At 31.4% G+C, this 18,323-nt stretch overlaps 1 protein-coding gene across 1 annotated transcript in view; it reads left to right on the top strand.

Moving 5' to 3' along the window:
• The window catches only part of LOC142319401 (vitellogenin-6-like), a 98,897-nt gene that overhangs the window by 60,103 nt on the left and 20,471 nt on the right, over window positions 1-18,323 (top strand). Inside the window, exons 17-19 of the mRNA XM_075356643.1 lie at window positions 1,102-1,262; window positions 3,705-3,829; window positions 7,301-7,446. Of these exons, the coding sequence (XP_075212758.1) occupies window positions 1,102-1,262; window positions 3,705-3,829; window positions 7,301-7,446 (432 nt within the window). The remainder of the gene's footprint in view (window positions 1-1,101; window positions 1,263-3,704; window positions 3,830-7,300; window positions 7,447-18,323) is intronic.

Below are 18,323 nucleotides of genomic sequence, written 5' to 3'. Positions count from 1 at the left end.
AATTCCATCTGACAATCATTTTTTGGTTTGAGAGCATTGGAATAAAGTATTTTTTCCCCAGGTTATTTACATACACTTTAATTAAATTTATCTTTTTAGTTAATTTAAAAAAAAATATATTTCCTTTATTACTTACAAAAAGACCAATATTATTAGATTATTTTTACTGAGCGATAAGCTTTCCTGATAAAGATATAGCTGCTGTAGCAGCATATATCACTATAGCCAGGAAAGTAAAAATATGTTTTGCTGATAGGGCTAGCAATATTTTAACTTCATGAAATTAATGTTTTTTAATCACAGAAATTTATGATGAACATAGCAATCAATTGAGATTATTTATTGAATTACCTACACTGCATTATTCTTACAACGTGTCTTACTTCTAGACTTACAACATGGCTTACATCTAGAGTTGTTAAAAATTTCATCTTTCAACATTGACGCATTTGTCAGGATATTTCAGTAAAGGATTTTTAAGACATTAAAAAATCCTGATGGTATTTATAAATGTTTTTGTACAGTCCTACTGTATTATATGAAATAAACCTTATGGCTGAGGCTTGTATAAATGTGTTGAGTATAAATTGTATAAAGCTTTTAAGATGGGGTGTAGTCTGATGAATTCAAATATCATGCTGGCCATTGACCTATACCCCATCCATTTATCCCTTTAGTGGTTATGTTCTGTCAAAGTACCTGTTAGCAAGATTACTAAATAGATATAGTACTGTCATGTATAAACAATACGTAAGATCTTGCCAGAAGATGTGCAATTGATTTCCAGCAAAATTTGCAATATTTGTTTGATATAATCTTCATAAACAACACTATTTAAGTTTGGTAGAATGGTCTATTAATCTGGCTCCGTGACATTCTGTCACTTCTGTGTTGCACATTGAGATCAAATTGCTCTTGATGATACTAATTTCAGAACCTTGAGAATTTTTTTGTGCTTAAATATACCTTTTTTGTGAATTTATTATACCATTTCTTGAGGAGTCTGCCTGCCTCATTTGTAAATAAAATTTGACCAGTTTACATGTCAGTATGTAAGATAAATAAGTTAGTTATTTTCAGTTAAAAAAATTTGTGTTTCAGGCAGTGGATTGATGGACATTCCAATATGGCTATCTTTAATCCAGTCTCAGACACTTGGCACGCTATAACTAAATCACTGTCACTTGATATTCAGTTACCTGTTAATGCTAAGATTTCATTGAAGAAACAGACGTTTGAATTCACTGTTGCTAAAAAAGATGGTTTGTTCTTTCATTCATTAAAGTAATATTAATTAGTATATATTAAATTAACTTACATCATATTATCCTGGTCTTGACAGATCTAACAGATCGATGATCTGTGACAAAAGTCTCATCCTTCTCTCCCTATCCTTTGTTATCTCAATCTAGTCATCATCAAAATTAGTATGTATTAAAATATAAAACTTATAAAAAATATTGATTATTTTTAATTTTTACAGTTTTTCCTTTAGTGTACTTGTTAGATGTGCACTTGAAATATTTTCTACAAATGGCAATTGTCCTAGTAATAATTGAGTTGTATGAGACTAGTTGGATCAGTTTTAGTGATGGGCCTGTCTTTGGTTAAGCTTATGGCACCAGGATGGTGGTAGGAATTTTCAAAGATTATTTTACAAGTGTAATTTAAAAAAAAAAAATTCCAAGTTTTATTGAATTATTACTAGAGCTGCAAGGATTACTACTACATTTCAGTATGGTGTCAGTTTTGTGGTTTTAACTGAACATTGGCTGAAATAGGGAAAAATAAATCAATTAATGCTATAGATTATTTATTAGTTAATTTTATTGCTAGAATTCACATGAAAGAAGATGTAAAGTATAATGCAGGAAGCATGTTTAATTATGTGAGTAAATTTTCATCAAAAATGGACATTGAACTTGCTGGAATTTATAGATAATAGTACAACAGTAGGTAATATTTAAACAAATTTTATTGACAGTAAGACTGAAAGAAAATAGTGATGGTTAGATTGTAGGTGTCATGTTATAAAGTTCTTAATAAATTATAGTGAAGTAAGAATGGTTATAAAATAAAATAAAGCTGACAAAGATTTTCAACTCACAACAATACAAGTTTCATACAACAGCTTAGTTTTAATTAGCATTAAACATGTCGATTTTTGTACCTACAAACTATGATTTGCAGACAGCATTGATTTTTTGTTACCATTTAAAGAAAACTGGAAAACTGCTGCAGAATTGCATAAGATGCTTGTCAAAGCTTACTGTGAGCATGCTCTTGGTAAATCACAGTGCTTTGAATGGTTTAAAAATTTCAAAAGTGGCATTTTGACATGAGAAATGAAGAACATGGAAGACCACCAAAAAGTTTAAAGATAGTGAATTGCAAGCATTGTTGAATGAGAATGACGCTCAAACACAACAACAACTCATGGATCAATTAAATGTAATACGAGAAGCCAGACGGCTTCTCGTATGTTTAAAAGCCATGGGAAAGATCCTGAAGGTGGAAAAATGGGTTCCACGTGAACTCAGTGAAAGACAGCAAGAAAACTGAAAAACCACTTGCGAAATGTTGCTCCCCAGGTACAAAAGAAAGTTATTTCTTATCATAGATAACTTCAGTCGAACTATTGACATTGATTTCAAGGCCAAATCACTATGGAAAGAAGACAATGCTCTGTGTTTGGTGGGTTCAGAAGGGTGTGATCATTAATATTGAATGCTACCAACAACAAATGATCGATTTCAATGAAGCATTGCATGAAAAATGACCAAAATATCAAAAAAAGCAACACAAAGTGATTTTGCTTCATGATAATGCACCATCACACTCAGCAAAACTGGTCAAGGAAACAATTGAGGCATTCAGTTGGGAAATACTTTCGCTTGCGGCTTACCAGACTTGGCTCTGTCCAGCTACTGTTTATTTGCATCTATGGGATGCTCACTTGCTGAGCAACGCTTCACTTCTTATGAAAATGTACAAAAATGGCTCAATAACTGGTTTGCCTCAAAAGAGCAACAATTTTTTTGGCGTGGCATTTATAAATTGTCAGAGAGATGGGAAAAATGTACAGTTACTGATGGACAATATTTCGAATAAAATATTTTTAATCATTTTCTTACAATAAACGTGTATTTTCTATGCAAAAATTCTAGTTTCATATATATATAAATATTTAAAAAAATTATATATAAAAATATATATTTTAAATTTAGACACTCATATTTCAGAATTAGAAATGGAACAAGTAGATTTCTGGAAGTTCATAGAGCATTATTTGAATATGTCATCATGTGTAGCCGGAGTTCATGGAAGAACTATTATATAATATATTATATTTTGTTATAAAGTGCAACATAATGTAATTTTTTAAATTATATACTGAAGTAAATGACCCCTTCCAAACCCAAGGAGTCTGTGGTCTAGAATGGTTGTTAAAGGCAGCAATGAAATCCAACCTCATTCGTGCACTATTTACATTTTTGGAAAATGATGGAGACTGAATTATTTTAACTGTTAAATATTTATAAAAATGTTTTATTAAGTCTAAAAATTAAATCTAAAAAATGATACTGTAAAATTATCGATAGTTTACAGGGAAAAATTTTATTAGATCGATGATTATAGTATTTTGTTATACAATGCCAACTATATCTAACTGATGTTATCATATCAATTTAATATCTTTTCAGGAGATGGTCACATTGGTATTCAAGCATCTACTAGAAGTTACTCAAGTATTCGTGAAACAGATAATCCAGTTCCTTTGAGTATCACTCTTATGAAGCAAGATGTTCTACAGAAGTTGAGTCAGTCTGTAAGTTTTCTATTTTCATCCACACGATTTACTGAGGATGGTTGTAAAGACTACTGGAAACGTTTTAAAAAAGGTTTTTAAGAAAAAACTTAACACACAATTTGGTTCAGTTTGTCACCACAAAATTTATATTTAAAAAAATTTTAAATTAAACTTAATTAAAAATATTCAAAATATATAGTTAAAGTTTTAATAATAAATTTTGAAAATAGTAGTTTGAAATTAAAATTTTATTTTCAAAATATTGATGACAATAACTAACAAATCATATACGCATTAATATTCCCAATCATTAAATTATAGAAATAAAAAAATAACCATAAAATATTCAATTTTAATAACATAAGTTTACTTAAATATTGACAATGACATAATATTACCAAATTCTTGTAAAGTAATGTCTTCCTTATTACTGTAGAAATTTGATATATACATAAAGGTTGTGCAATAAACAAATAATAATAATAATAATAAAAATAATAATAATAATTATTATAGAGACAAAAGACTTATAAAAAAAATTAACACTATTTTTTTTTTAATAATACTGTTGCCCATATTAATGGACTAAGATTCACAAATTTGATTAACCATTATGACCATGTAGTAAAAATTTCATTTGATGTTCACCAATAAATCTCACAGAAAAGCGCCTATTAATCAAGTATGAAGAGATATTCACATAAAAAACATCACTAATTCCAAATACTGATAGCTTTTTACGGAATAATTTTAAGTAATATTTTATCAAATGTTTTTTTTTTATCAAAGTAAACAACATCCACCTGACTGATTTTCCATTGCAGGTTCAGCAGTTTCTAAAGCTGCGCCTAAATTAGTCTTTGTTGAGTGACCTTCCAAATGTCCATGCTATTTAAATCAAGTTTTCATCTCAACATAATTATATATGTAGGTTTAGATAAGTGTATCTAGAATCTTAGAAACAGAGCCAAACATAGCAATTGGTCAGTAGTTATCTATTGAGGATAAACCAGGTTTTGGAATGGGAGTAACAAGTGCGCATTTCTTTGCAGACAGAAACTTATCTAGGTATAACCCTTCTGTATTTCCTTTAAAATTCACCTTACAATTAGTAAGTATTAGATCTAAAATTGGCTCCACAAAGGAGTTTTCATTTTACCCATTTACAACATTACGACCTATGAGTCAGTCAATAAGAGTAAATATCAACTTTGCCTTAATTTTCTTGTTAAAGCCTGTTTTAGGATCAAACAATCTAAAATCATGGGATTCATTTGGAAAAATAAAATTTCTTTTATTATTTATAATTATTATTTTATTATTATAATTATGATCATAATTATATCATACTGATTCCAGTTAATTTTTTCATTATTGAATCAAATAACATTCAGCATCAGAGACAAAAAGCAATTGGAAAAAATGTATCTTAACAACCAACAATTATTTTCACTCTGTTGGGAAATTGCAATCCATACAAACTTTGATGCCAATTATACTGATAAATTTGATCCTCTTAAATATTTTAAAGATTATCAATAATCCTCCACCTCTTTTAAACAAAACATTCTTTTAATTTCAGTCAACTCTTACTATATTGTAAGTATCCAGTGAGAAATTTACATAACAAGCTTGTTACCTAACCAGGCTTCTGACAAAGTTAGTGTGTTGTAAGTTGAGTCCATAAGAAATTAATAGATTTCATCACACTTTATTTTTAGGTCTCTGATATTTACATAGAATAAGGAAATGCTAAATTTATAATAGTCCATTACTGTTTATCTGTGAAACTTCCTCCATGGTTTATTTTCTTCAGCATTGGTGTTTTGTTTAAGCTGACTTAAGAGAAACTTTCTTTTCATCCATACTTCTACTGTTAAATAACTTGGTAGATTTAATCATTAAAATGCCAAGATTAAGTTATTTTTGGATCTGGCTTTATGTCTCTTAACGACTTTACTCCATGATACTTATCCTTAATAAAATTGCCTATTTTTAATTTATCTTCAGTACTATGGAGATGTTCATTATTTAACTTCAAGTCAGTACCGAAATCTTCATTTATATTACTTACTACCATACTAATAAGCCTAACAATTTCCTCCTTTTTCTCATGATTTCACTGAAGTGGTTTTTCTATATTATCATTTTATTTACCAAGCTTTTCTTGTTATTTTTTAAGTCCTTCTTTATCTCACCTTTAAACAGAAAACTATATTGGCATCTTTATTCATTTTGTTAATTTATTTGATTGACCGTTTGATGGTGTGATTGCCAAGTACACTTTCTATCACCTATTAAAAATTTTCCCCTTTAACAGAAAAACAAAATCCAGTTTAAATGTACTTGGTTGTACATTTAAATGTACTTGGAAGTTGTGCTGTAACAATTTGAAACCACTTCCAACAGTATACGATGAGTGAGTGGTTGTATTAATTAGATGTACTAAATTATATCAAAATTAATAATTACTATAAATTATTATAAATTAAAATAAATTATTATCAATAATATACTTAGAAAGAATATGTTTTCATATGAAAAATTTGAAAAATCTGAAAGTAAAATCACAGAATTCTTACAACACAGAATTCTGTGAGACTTCACGGACAACACAGAATTCTTACAATTAAATTAATGAGATTTTTATTCCATTGATTTTTTATTCATAAAAAAAATTATTTTTTTCCAGTTATTGGGATTTTTTATTTTATTCTTGTTTAACTTTCTTCTTGGAATCATTGACCTTATTTTGTGTCCTAATGTGCCTCTAACAGCAGATTCCTGTATCATAGATGTTACCATGGAAGTTGTTACTTTTTTTTTTGTTGAGATTACAGGCATCGTCTTCTTTGGTCATTTTTCCCTATGAGAATGAAAATTTGTAGCATTTGAAAAATGCCATGCCTGACTGGGATTCGAACCCAGGACCTCCAGATGAAAGGCTGAGGCTCTAGCTTTTTGCTACGGAGAACAGTGGAATGGTTACTGGTAACAAGTGTCAGCTGGTCTAAAAAGGTTTTTGAAAAAAAATAGGCATTGAATGAACCATTTTATTAAGGGTTGATGTGACATGAAGAACAAAAATATATAAGTACATGGTACTTTCTTCAGGCTATATAAGCACATAAAAGTTCTTTATTTATGCAAGTTATTATACAAATCTAGTTCAAGTTACATATTACTCATTAAAAACAGTTTCAAGTTTTTCCTTTTTACACTGCCTCCATTTATGATCCATTTTTTTGTCATTGCTTTCATTATACTAATAAATACCTTAAATCATTAACTAGATTGGAAAAAAAAAACATCATGAAATATCCATTTACATATCATAATGAAAGAATTCTTTTATAGAAAAGTTATCTTTAATTAACTTAATCATTATTTCCAGAGATATTTAAAGTTGTTTCAATGACTGAAAATAATAAACTTTTTTTGTTGTAGTTTATTAAAATTCAAATATCGACAAATATGATTTTTTTTCAGGGATCCAGTGCTTCAAACAGAATTATCGTGTTAGATTACGAATCCCTAGCTTATAATGTCATCATGGATACAGAAAAATGCGGTACAAATGAAGAAAATTCAAATGAAGCTGACGATAATACATATTCTGAAAAGCCTGAAGACAAGTAAGATTTTGTTTAATGACTTTTGTATAAAATTATTATTTTATCAATAGTAAATTTAGTTTGGTTGTTTGTAATTTCAATCTTCTTCTAGATCAATGTTGTTGTGTACTTGTGTTTAATGTACCTGATGTCTTTTTAAAGAAAATTTTAATTTATTTTGAGTGATAGTTTGTTGGAACATCTCTGGAGCCAACACAGTATCTTTACAAATGTTTTTTTTTTACATGGTGGACCATTAAACTTAATTTTTATGAGATGTCCTGGAAGTTTTGTGCTACTGCTCCATTTAAGATAATTAATAACACAAAAAAATTCTGTTATCATTATTTGCAGCTACCATTTATTGGATTTATAATTTATCTCATGCTTGACCATCTAGCTATTTTGATATGAAATAATATAAATTTGAAGGATGTACAAAGAGATTAGTTGTGTAAATAGCAGATTAGTTTTAGTAAATAAGAGATTAGTTATGTAATGTAGCATATTATTTTTATTCCAGTGCTTTGTTGAAAACAACTGTTTCAACTGTACAAATATTACTAAAGATACGAGGGTTATTTTTTTTCAACGTCCGATCGGTCGCAAAATAAAAACACATGCAAAAATCAGATGAACCTTTGCTCCTATGTGTTATGCAGCGTCTCTAGTATGGCCTCCAATCATGCTGCGTCACTTCGTTTGGTTCTGAACATGCAGCTAGCACGTAAACATGTCTACAACAATAGCATCTCCCGCCAAGTGTGAAGTGCGTGCAGTAATTCAATTTCTTCAGGCTGAGGGGTGTAATGCAGCTGAAATTCATCGACAAATAAGTAATGTGTACGGTGAAACTTCAATGAGTGACAGCAAAGTGCAACAATGGTGCAGGAACTTTAAAGCAGGACGTGCAGATGTTCATGATGCAGGCGGTCAGGGAAGGAAGCGAGTGTCAACCGATGATCTCATTGAGAAAGTGGATGACGCAATTCGAGAAAATCATCGGTTCACAATTTCTGTATTGAGTGATTCGTTTCTTGAAATTTCAAGGTCAGCTCTCTACACCATTGTGAGTGAGAGACTTCAGTACTGCAAATTGTGTGCGAGATGGGTTCCCAAGATGCTGTCCGACCATCACAAAACAATGAGAATGGACTCCTCCCTAACATTTCTCCAGTGCTACCACAATGAAGGAGAAGATTTTTTTAACAAAATTGTCACAGGGGACAAGACATGGGTCCATTTCGAAACTGAAGAAACAAAAGAACAATCCAAACTGTAGATGCATTCTCATTCTCCCAGTAAACCAAAGAAGTTCAGGTGAACCTTCTCCAACAGAAAGTCTATGGCTACTGTGTTCTGGGACCGGAATGGAGTTCTCTTGGTGGAATTCATAGAACGTGGCATGACCATCACTGCAGCCTCATACTACTTGACTCTTCAACGTCTACGAAGGGCAATTCAGAATAAGTAGAGAGGATTGTTGTCATCATGCATTGTCTTTCTCCATGACAATGCTCGGCCGCACACTGCAGCTGTAACAAAGAAGGTCCTGCAGCATTTTTGTTGGGAAGTGTTTGATCACCCACCATACAGCCTGGACTTGGCTCCATCTGATTTTCACCTCTTTGCTCACATGAAATGCTGGCTAGGAGGACAGCATTTTGGCACAGACATCGAGCTGCAGACTAGCGTAGAAACATGGCTGAAAACACAGGCGGCTCCATTCTATGATGAGGGTATTGGAAAGTTGGTACCACGCTACGAAAAATGTCTAAATCGGAGTGGCGACTATGTAGAGAAATAGAGTAAGTACTTGTTACATATAAAAAATTTTTTATTTTCACTGTGGTTTTAATTTTGTGACCGATCGGACCTTGAAAAAAAAATAACCCTCGTATATTTGTATGTCTTATTGGTTTTTTCAGATGTTTTTTTATTACACCTGCTTGGATAATTGAATACAATAAAAGATATTTTCTTTTACGTATATTTTATTTAATGTGACAAGTGAAATTTACATTATTTTTTGGACCTGCCCTATAACTTTATTTTGAAATTATATCCAAATCATCAGGTTACGTAAAAAAAGGAAACAGATTCTCCAGCTTCCGGCCTTTTAAAGGCCGAGAATCCAGCCTTTAAAAGCTGGAGAATCCAGCTTTTAAAGGTTTAATTTTAACCTTTAAAATTAAAGGTTTAATTTTAACCTTTAAAATTAAAGGTTAATTTTAACCTTTAAGGCTGCGATTAACGCAGCCTTGAAGGTTTTAAGGCTGCGTTAAAACCTTTTTGCGAAAAGGTTTTAACGCAGAATTTTATCCAGAAAATTTCAAAGAAACTTTTGATTAGAACCAAATTCCAAGAGATATTTTACTTGAAGTGTTTTTTGGTAGAAAAGAAACATATTTCTCTTAGCTGAAATATTCAGTAGAATTCCAAATTTACAATCTGGTTTTCTGGTTTTAAAGCCATATTAATCAAAAGGCTAATCCCCAACAACACAACACAACTTTTATGCACAATGAAAAGTATAATTTAAAGGAAGTGCAGACCTCAAGTAGTAATCCAAAATGAAAATACTGCAAAAAGCATCCCCATTTTAAACAGTAAATTCTGGTCAAAGACTTCTTGGAACCCTAATCAGTCTAAAAAGGTGATTGATGTTTTGGAAACCTGCATATTTTAAATTTAAATTCAAAAATATTCACTTTTTAAACAATTCTAAATATTAACTTTATAATCCAAATTGAAAAATAAAAAGTAATAACCAAATTTTTAGAACATAAAATAATAATTCTGCATGTTTACAAGAAACTAGATTTTTAGATGAAAACATTTTTGACACCAAAAATTACAGAGTTTTTAAGAGAAAATCTGTATAATTTATTCTAAAAAAATTATGAGTGGCTTTCTTCATTCGTAAAGATTACCTGAATTTAATTACTGATTTTAAATACCCTCTAACAGAATCTCCAGTTTAAACTTAACATGCAGAAGCTAATTAATAATCTGTATTCAGTCTTCTTAAAAACCTAGACGGGAGAAAAATTCCTACAAATTGCCATAATTCAAGCTTTACATAAAAATGGAGATAAAAAAGGATGTCAATAATTAATTATAGAAAAATTTCCCTTTTGCTAGTCCCATATAAACTTTTCTGAAATCCTCCTTAACATGTTCAGTGCCACAGGGAAATTATCAACTACCCAAAAAACTCAGCTTGTGAATTTTTCTTAATTATCCTACATTTACGAATAAAGAATAATATATTTTACATTTTTAGTCATAATTTTTCAAAAATGCCTCTATTGGCTTCTTTGGTTCCTTGAATGAAAGTATTAGTTATTGGACCAATGAACGCCTCTGTGGTGCCGGCCTTGTTGGTGTAATAGAATACTTACATATGTTGTTTTTTTTTATGCTAGTTTATCTGTATTGATACAAATTTTGTACATATTAAGTACATTTTTTAATATTTATTTTACAAGGAAAATAGGCCTAAAATTAAGACTCAGAAATGAATGTTTTTCAATTTTGTTTATTATAGATCAATCTAATGATTATGTAAGCAGATACAATAGCATGAAAATTAGTAATAATTATCAATAATATAATTGAATTATGAGCAGTAACATTGAAAAAATTAAGATAATTTGAACTAATTATACATATATTTAAAAACTCAAACTAAAGCAAAAATAAGAGATTAAACAAATAAAACATATTTAAAAAAATTAAAACGTCTTGAATGAAATACATCCTCATACATTATATTTAAAAACTGATGCACAGAATGTAGAAACAGTTTTTTTTTAATTTTCATGTCTAAACAAATTAAAAACAGAATTTAGTCGTAACATTTTTATATGTGGTATAGTACATAACATTCATAACATAAACTAGAAAGATCGTCTTACAATAGTATATTGCATCTTTCCAGTTGCCATTTTTAGCACATTGACAGGATTTTTTCCAAAATGTGAGATTTTTTTCTTTATCTTCACATTTGCTAATGAAAAGATTTCCTTGAACAATTGGACCAGACACTACTTCCTCCTGTGATGAACTTTCAGATAACAATTCCTCTATAACAACCAGTCAGAAATGATGAAAAGGAATTTTTGTATTTTTGTACTTTCAATAAAGTTTGAAAGAATTTAGTAACATCATCTTAACAATATGAAAGCCTAGTTTTTTATTGATAATATTATAATCCATCACATCTCCATTTTATCATCACTGTCCCCGAATAATGATCGGAGTCATCATTGTTCGGTCAAAATCATCACCACTTCTATCACTCAGAAATCACTTTTAATTCATCATCTGTAAAATTTTTATGCTAATAAACATGTTCTCTTCAGTTGTGAAGGAACTACAATTTGATCGTCAGCCATAGTCAAACAGTTAGAAAAAAACTTGGGCCAAGTACAAATACACATTCTCTATAAACACAAGTGGCACTCTGTGAAAAGAAACAAAGCTTAATTATATAAATGAATAACTATGATTACTATAAACCAAGTCCTGCACAGAGCACCTTTATGTCATTAACAGGCAGCAAGATAATAGCACGTCGGCCACCTTAGAGTTGTTCTTGGCGGTGAATGTCTTAAAAGAATTGAAAAAATTCTAAATGGAAATTTAGAAAAAACAGACCCTGCAGAAGACAAATCTTCCATCTGAAAAGCATGTAATTAGCCATAGAATAATATTAACAAGAGATTATTTAATAACGTAAATGGATTATATGTATTTAAATAATTTAAAAGAAAAAGTTATTGCATGCATATATTCTGTGATCATGACTTCATTGCGTTTTTCATATGGTGTGTGTCAGCAAGTAGTTAGAAGTAAGTTAGATAGTTAAATGTTTCAAAATAAGATCATTAATCTATTTTCTTCCACCTTGTGATGTTGTGTGCTGATGTCATACATTTCTCTCTGTTTTAAATTTAATATAAACTGTTTATATGAAGAAAACTTTGTTTAGAAGTTAGTCTCTGTGCTTTTGAAGCTTTATAAATTTTTAATTCTTCTAAAGCAAATACATATCTACTTTTGTGGTAGTAATGTATTGGTATAATGTTTATAGTTGTGATCATGCAATATTAAGTGTTAAGCTTAGTATGCATTTTTTACAAATTTAATTTTACATTAAATGGTCTTTTAAGGTAATTTTAGGTTCGATATAAAATTTATGCCCAGCATCACCTTCAATTTTATACATTTCCAGTCATACTTATAATGATACAGCTCATAAGAAAATATATTTCTTATCTTTTCAGCTGAAAGATTAAAAAATATAACTGTTAGTCATAATAGGATATTTTTTTAAAACTTGTTTTTAATTATATTTCCTGTTGGTTTTATCATTACTAATTTCTCTGTACCGTGTCTTTGTTTTAATGAATCTATTATATTACTATTGCACCCATTAGTTGTAGACATTAGTTATTGTTTTATAATATTTAGCTACTCCAGAAAGTATTCAAAAAATATTTTTACTTGAGCAAACTTTTGCTGTCACCTTTGAAATCAGTGATTTCATGTGTACATTATATCTCATAAATACCATTTGCTAAAGAACTTGGATGAGAGTGAGTCTTTTGTCAAATTTCATTGTACATCTTATATTGCATTTCTGTTTCTTTAGCCTCTTCCTGCATTTGTGACAAATGTTTTGTTGAAATTTATCATAAATTTACAGGGTGGCACACAAAATGATCCAGAATTTGGTTCTGTTAAAAAATATTTATTTGAACCGCAGTACAGAAGAGTAAAATATAACGTGTTTAATATATACCTGGAGATTATGTTCAGCTTATCACATGTTCAATATGACCACCATCAGTCTGGCAACTTCTTCAACACAAACTCTTATGTTGTTAATAACTTGATGACACATATCATCGGTTATCTTGTTGCACATCTCAATGATCAGCAGTCACAGTTCCATCACTGTATGAGGATGTTTAGGGAAAATCTTTTCCTTTAGAAATCCCCAAAAAAAAATCACACGCATTCAAATCAGGACTGTTCGGCGGCCAGTTCTGTCCACACGCAAAATTATTAGGAAATTGGTTTGAAATGACATTTGTATTAAAAGTTTCATGCAGAAAGTCTAAAACAACATTTGCTGTATGTAGCTTGGAGCATGAATTACTCGTTTTCTAATTGAAATGCTTTTGTGAGAAGCTGAAGAATAAAATTATAATGCAGCATGTTTAGATAACGTTCACTGTTCATTATCTGTTCAAAAAAAAAAGAAAATGGCCCTATTACCCCATGATTTGAGATAGCGGCCCATACCGTAATTCTTGGAGCGTAATGCACCTTTTCATGAAGCATGTGTGGGTTTTTGACACCCAAAAATACACATTTTGTTTATTAATAACTCCATAGGTGAAAATGTGCCTCATCTGAAAACCAAACATTATTCAACATTATGTCTTGGTTCAGACCATTCAGTGAATGCCATTCTTTGATGTTTGTTGTCAGTCGTTAATTTGGGCAACATTTTTATTTTGTATGCATACAAATGCTGCTCAGATTGCCTAGAAATCCCAAGTTGTGCTGCTGCTTTTCTTGTTGCTTTACCCAGGCTTCTCAGCAACGCAGCTCTGACAGCTTCAACATTCTCTGAAGAACGAAGAACCACACTTTTCGTTTCATTAAAAAACAACACAGTCTTTACGCACTGTGTTCAACAGTCAGTTTTCCTTTGTCAGCCATCTTGGAGTGATACATAAACAGCACACTCGGAAAAAGAAGAAACTAATATTCATGAACTGACCCTGAAAGGGAAGACATCCACCATGTGACGAATCTAATCATCACACCATCAACACCAATAACCCCAGTACAGTAACCTATAATACTATAACCTACATATAAAACAAAATCAACAAAAACAGAAAAATCAACAAGTAAACATTAAAGAGTAATCAATACCCAACGTAATATTAACAAAACAACCAAAAGCCAATCAGGAAAAGTGACTCCCAAGAACAACGAGAACAAAAACACTAATAACTTCAATACTTCAGCTAAAACATAAACCCAATACTGGCCCATGGAACTGTCTGTTTCTAAATATCAATTTGACTAATTAGTACGTCCCACGCACATGTCTACACAGGACATTCTTCTGACCTGCATTCGTGGTGGGCCTGTTTCCCCACTCGTGAGCAGTTCACTCAGACAGAAGAACCCCCTTACAAGATTGGAAATCTACAAACACTCATCTTTTCTCAATAAAGGCAGCACATAGTGCTTGTAGCACTCCACAACATAATGAACATTAGTGAAATCTCTCCTATCTGTCTGAAGTACAACCTTAAGCATTTTGCTAATTTCACCTTCAGAATACTTAGTACTTTGGGCTCGGACCACATCAATAAATCCTTCTTCCCCAGGTCACAAGGAACATCATAAGTGATCATTCGAGACTTCAGAATCTTAGTAACTACAGCCTGTATGGGGTATTGAATTACTTCTTCATTCCACCTAATATTATGCTCTGTCTTGCTGTTGTTAACTACAATCCTAACAACCTTAGGGTTATCCCGAACACTCATTTTCCACAATCCTCTCTTCCTGGCCTCTAATTTCTCAATCACCTCACCCCGAAAGGCTGTAGAAGTAATATCAACAGGTTTGTCAATTAACAGAACTTTGAGTTCACCATAGGTGATGTAGTTTTAACAATCTCAGAGACTAGTTTCTTGACAGTCGATGGCAAATCAGTCCTCACCCATTCGCCCATACCAGCCATAATACCCTTAACATACCCCTGCAATTGTTCATTCCGTTTGACCATTAACAATGTAAAAATCGCAGCTTATGCAGCCGATACAGAACATAGGAGGCAGTATTCTCCTTTACATTTCTTGAATTCCCCACACATTCCTCCACTTTGTGCATAACCCATGAAACATGGGTTATGGTGACATGAGTCCACCAACTCAGTCACCACTTCATTGGAGACTAAGTCACTAGAAGCCAGTTGGGCCTCCAACGTCTTTAAAGCTGCAGCTTTCACATTTTTTATCTTCAGAGGAGGCAAAACCTGCTTTGTTTGACCCGTTATAGGACTAAATAACTCTTTGACAAATGCAGTATCTGAATTGGCATCAGTATCCCTCATTTCCACACAGACAGCTACCATAGTTGCCTCAGCAGCTAATTCCATCTTCCTAGATTTATCTGATGACAGTTTAACATTTTGTGGTTATGTCCGACTGGACACACTCACCACACTAACAGTACCACATCAGAAGTATCACTACTACCATCCACAGCCTACTCGGCTAACCTCAAGCAAACCTCCTGTAACAACTTCTGCCGAGCTTCCATCTTCAATTTCTGTTGAGCTTCCCTTTTTATTCTAATGGCCTCCCTGTTCATCCTCCTCTGGATCTCCTTTTCAGTTATGACTGCTTTAAAGTGGGTATTACATTTTCTTAGAGAGTCCTCAGGACTACTCATAATTATATGTCGAACTCACATACAAATTAAATTAAATTTTAATATAAAATTTTACAATACCTCAAACTGAATACAGTATTACGACTTAACTTATTATCATCATCAAAAACCAAAACAAAAACAAACTAAACAATAAAACTGACCATTTACAGTCATTTGTTACAAACAAGACTAACCAATTACAATAGTTGTAAACAGGCAAGGAGTCCAATCACAACTTTTGTAAACAAAAAGCAAGATTGAAAACAAGATGACTGCCCTAGCAGAAACTAAATAAAAATATAATAATATTAAATAAAAATGAAAATTAGATTACCACAAATAAAACTATCAGAATATAACACAATTAACAAAAACAAACAAAGCGCAAACAGACACAGTCCCAAGGAGTGATTTAATAAAATTAACCACCCATTCAACTGATAACCTAAATAGCCAATGGGCCACCCACGAAACAAAATTTTGAAATTAGAGTAATAAAACAATATGAAATTCCTGAAAGTATGAACAAAAACAAAAAACCCAAATCTCTACAAAAACCCTATAATAAAACACTTCAATATTAACAAATACACAGTGATTATAAACCAAATATGCAGAGCGGATGCTACCTATTTTGCTGGTGGTGTGTGTTAGACTTATAATAATAATAATAATAATAATAATATTCATGAACTGCTGTCACTTCTGCCAACATAAAACTTATTAATAATTATTAACCTAAACAATTATTGCCAAAACAAATCTTGGATGATTTCATGCACCACTCTGTAATACATATAGTAAAGTGAAAAACTCTCCACTATATAAATGCTATTTAATATTTACCAGTTGACTCTTGTTAGTAGATTTTTATTGTAAGATATTTGACTGATAGATGCACTGTTTTTTTTAAATTTTGTTTTTAATAGAGATATTAATTGAGTGCAACAATAGTTAAACTTCTAATTTCTCAACAAAAATAGGATATTTTTAATAAATTTTTCTTTACTGAAAGAATCCCTATATTCATGAAATTGTACCTATTTTTCTCACTTTAAAACCCATTACACATGGTAAGTGAAATGAGAAACAATACTCAGCTCAGAGCTACAAGATCAAGTTAATTAGTGTGTTGATGCCTTACTGTTGGTTACCACTCTTCTTTTTCACTGAAAATTTACTTAACATTTTTAAACACATTATTATAATAAATAAACATGAATTATTTTTCCCTTGTGACTTCTGGTGTTGGGTTGTCCAATTAGTTCCAATAAACTTTCTGTTCTTTGTTTCTACCTTTAATTCTTATATGAAAAAGTAATGTAACTGGAAAAATTCCCTGTATTATATTCCCATTTTAAAATATTTTGTTACTATTTCTCAGGTGGTTGTCCTGGTCTTCAGTTTCGGCATTTTTACTTATTATTTTGCCAAGATATTCAAAGGTTTTTACTTGCTCCATCTGGACTTCTTTCGGTCTGGTCTTACTCTCTTTCCTGTCCTATTCTATTTTCATAATTTTACTCTTTTCTGTGTTTACTCATGTCTCTCTCTTCCAACGTAAAGCCCATTCTAAGACAGCTTACAGTAAATTTTTTATTATTATAAACAATGTCGGAACATAATACAAGGATAGTAGTAGAAAATTTATGTATCTCCCTACTAATCACAGAGCCTGGACAGAAGTTCCTTGCTTCTGTGTCATTTTTTTTATTGAGCAGGTCATTATTATTATATTTTAATTAACAGTTATATTATTTGACAGTTATATTTTAATTTGTTTTTCATTTATGGATGGAATTGTGTATTGCGTTCTGATCCTTTAGACCAGATTGAAAGATTTACCGGAGCTGACCATGGGAGACTAACTGCATATGTGCTTCGTTCCTCCAGCATGATTCCCCTCCATCCGTTGAAGTTCTTTCTGTGTTAATGCCTTCTGGCCTAGCAGGAATGTACCTCTTGGGGGCTCTAGTTGTTGAGAATGCAATGCACTCTCCTTACCCCCTTCACTGGAGGGAGTCACATGTACTGGCAGTGACATAATTGTAACAGTTAGGAAAGGAGGATGGTTGGTTGGTAAAAAAAGTTGAAAAGCTTTCTTCACTGGGGTGCTTCATCATCATGTCTTGCCCGGATTCAGACTTTGCCAGGTTCAATCCATAGCAGTGGGTCATTCTTCATTTTTCTTTAGCCTATCTTTCCATACAACTAAACAATGTCATCAGCATAGTCAAGGATTCTCAAAAGCTGACCCCAAGTTTCAGTTTTCAAACTTGTAACTTCTTGTTATTCTGTTACACTGCTAAATGAGTCCATCAATATAAAAAAGAGAACTCTAATAAGGAAGAAGCAGGAAAGTCCCTAATTTTCCCACTTGAATTCTTGAATTTTTCTCTTTTTTGCCCAACCATCTTTATTGT

Source organism: Lycorma delicatula, chromosome 2 (genome assembly GCF_047948215.1).
Source record: "Lycorma delicatula isolate Av1 chromosome 2, ASM4794821v1, whole genome shotgun sequence".
NCBI lineage: Eukaryota > Metazoa > Arthropoda > Insecta > Hemiptera > Fulgoridae > Lycorma > Lycorma delicatula.
This window is presented reverse-complemented; position numbering and strand designations above follow the sequence as displayed.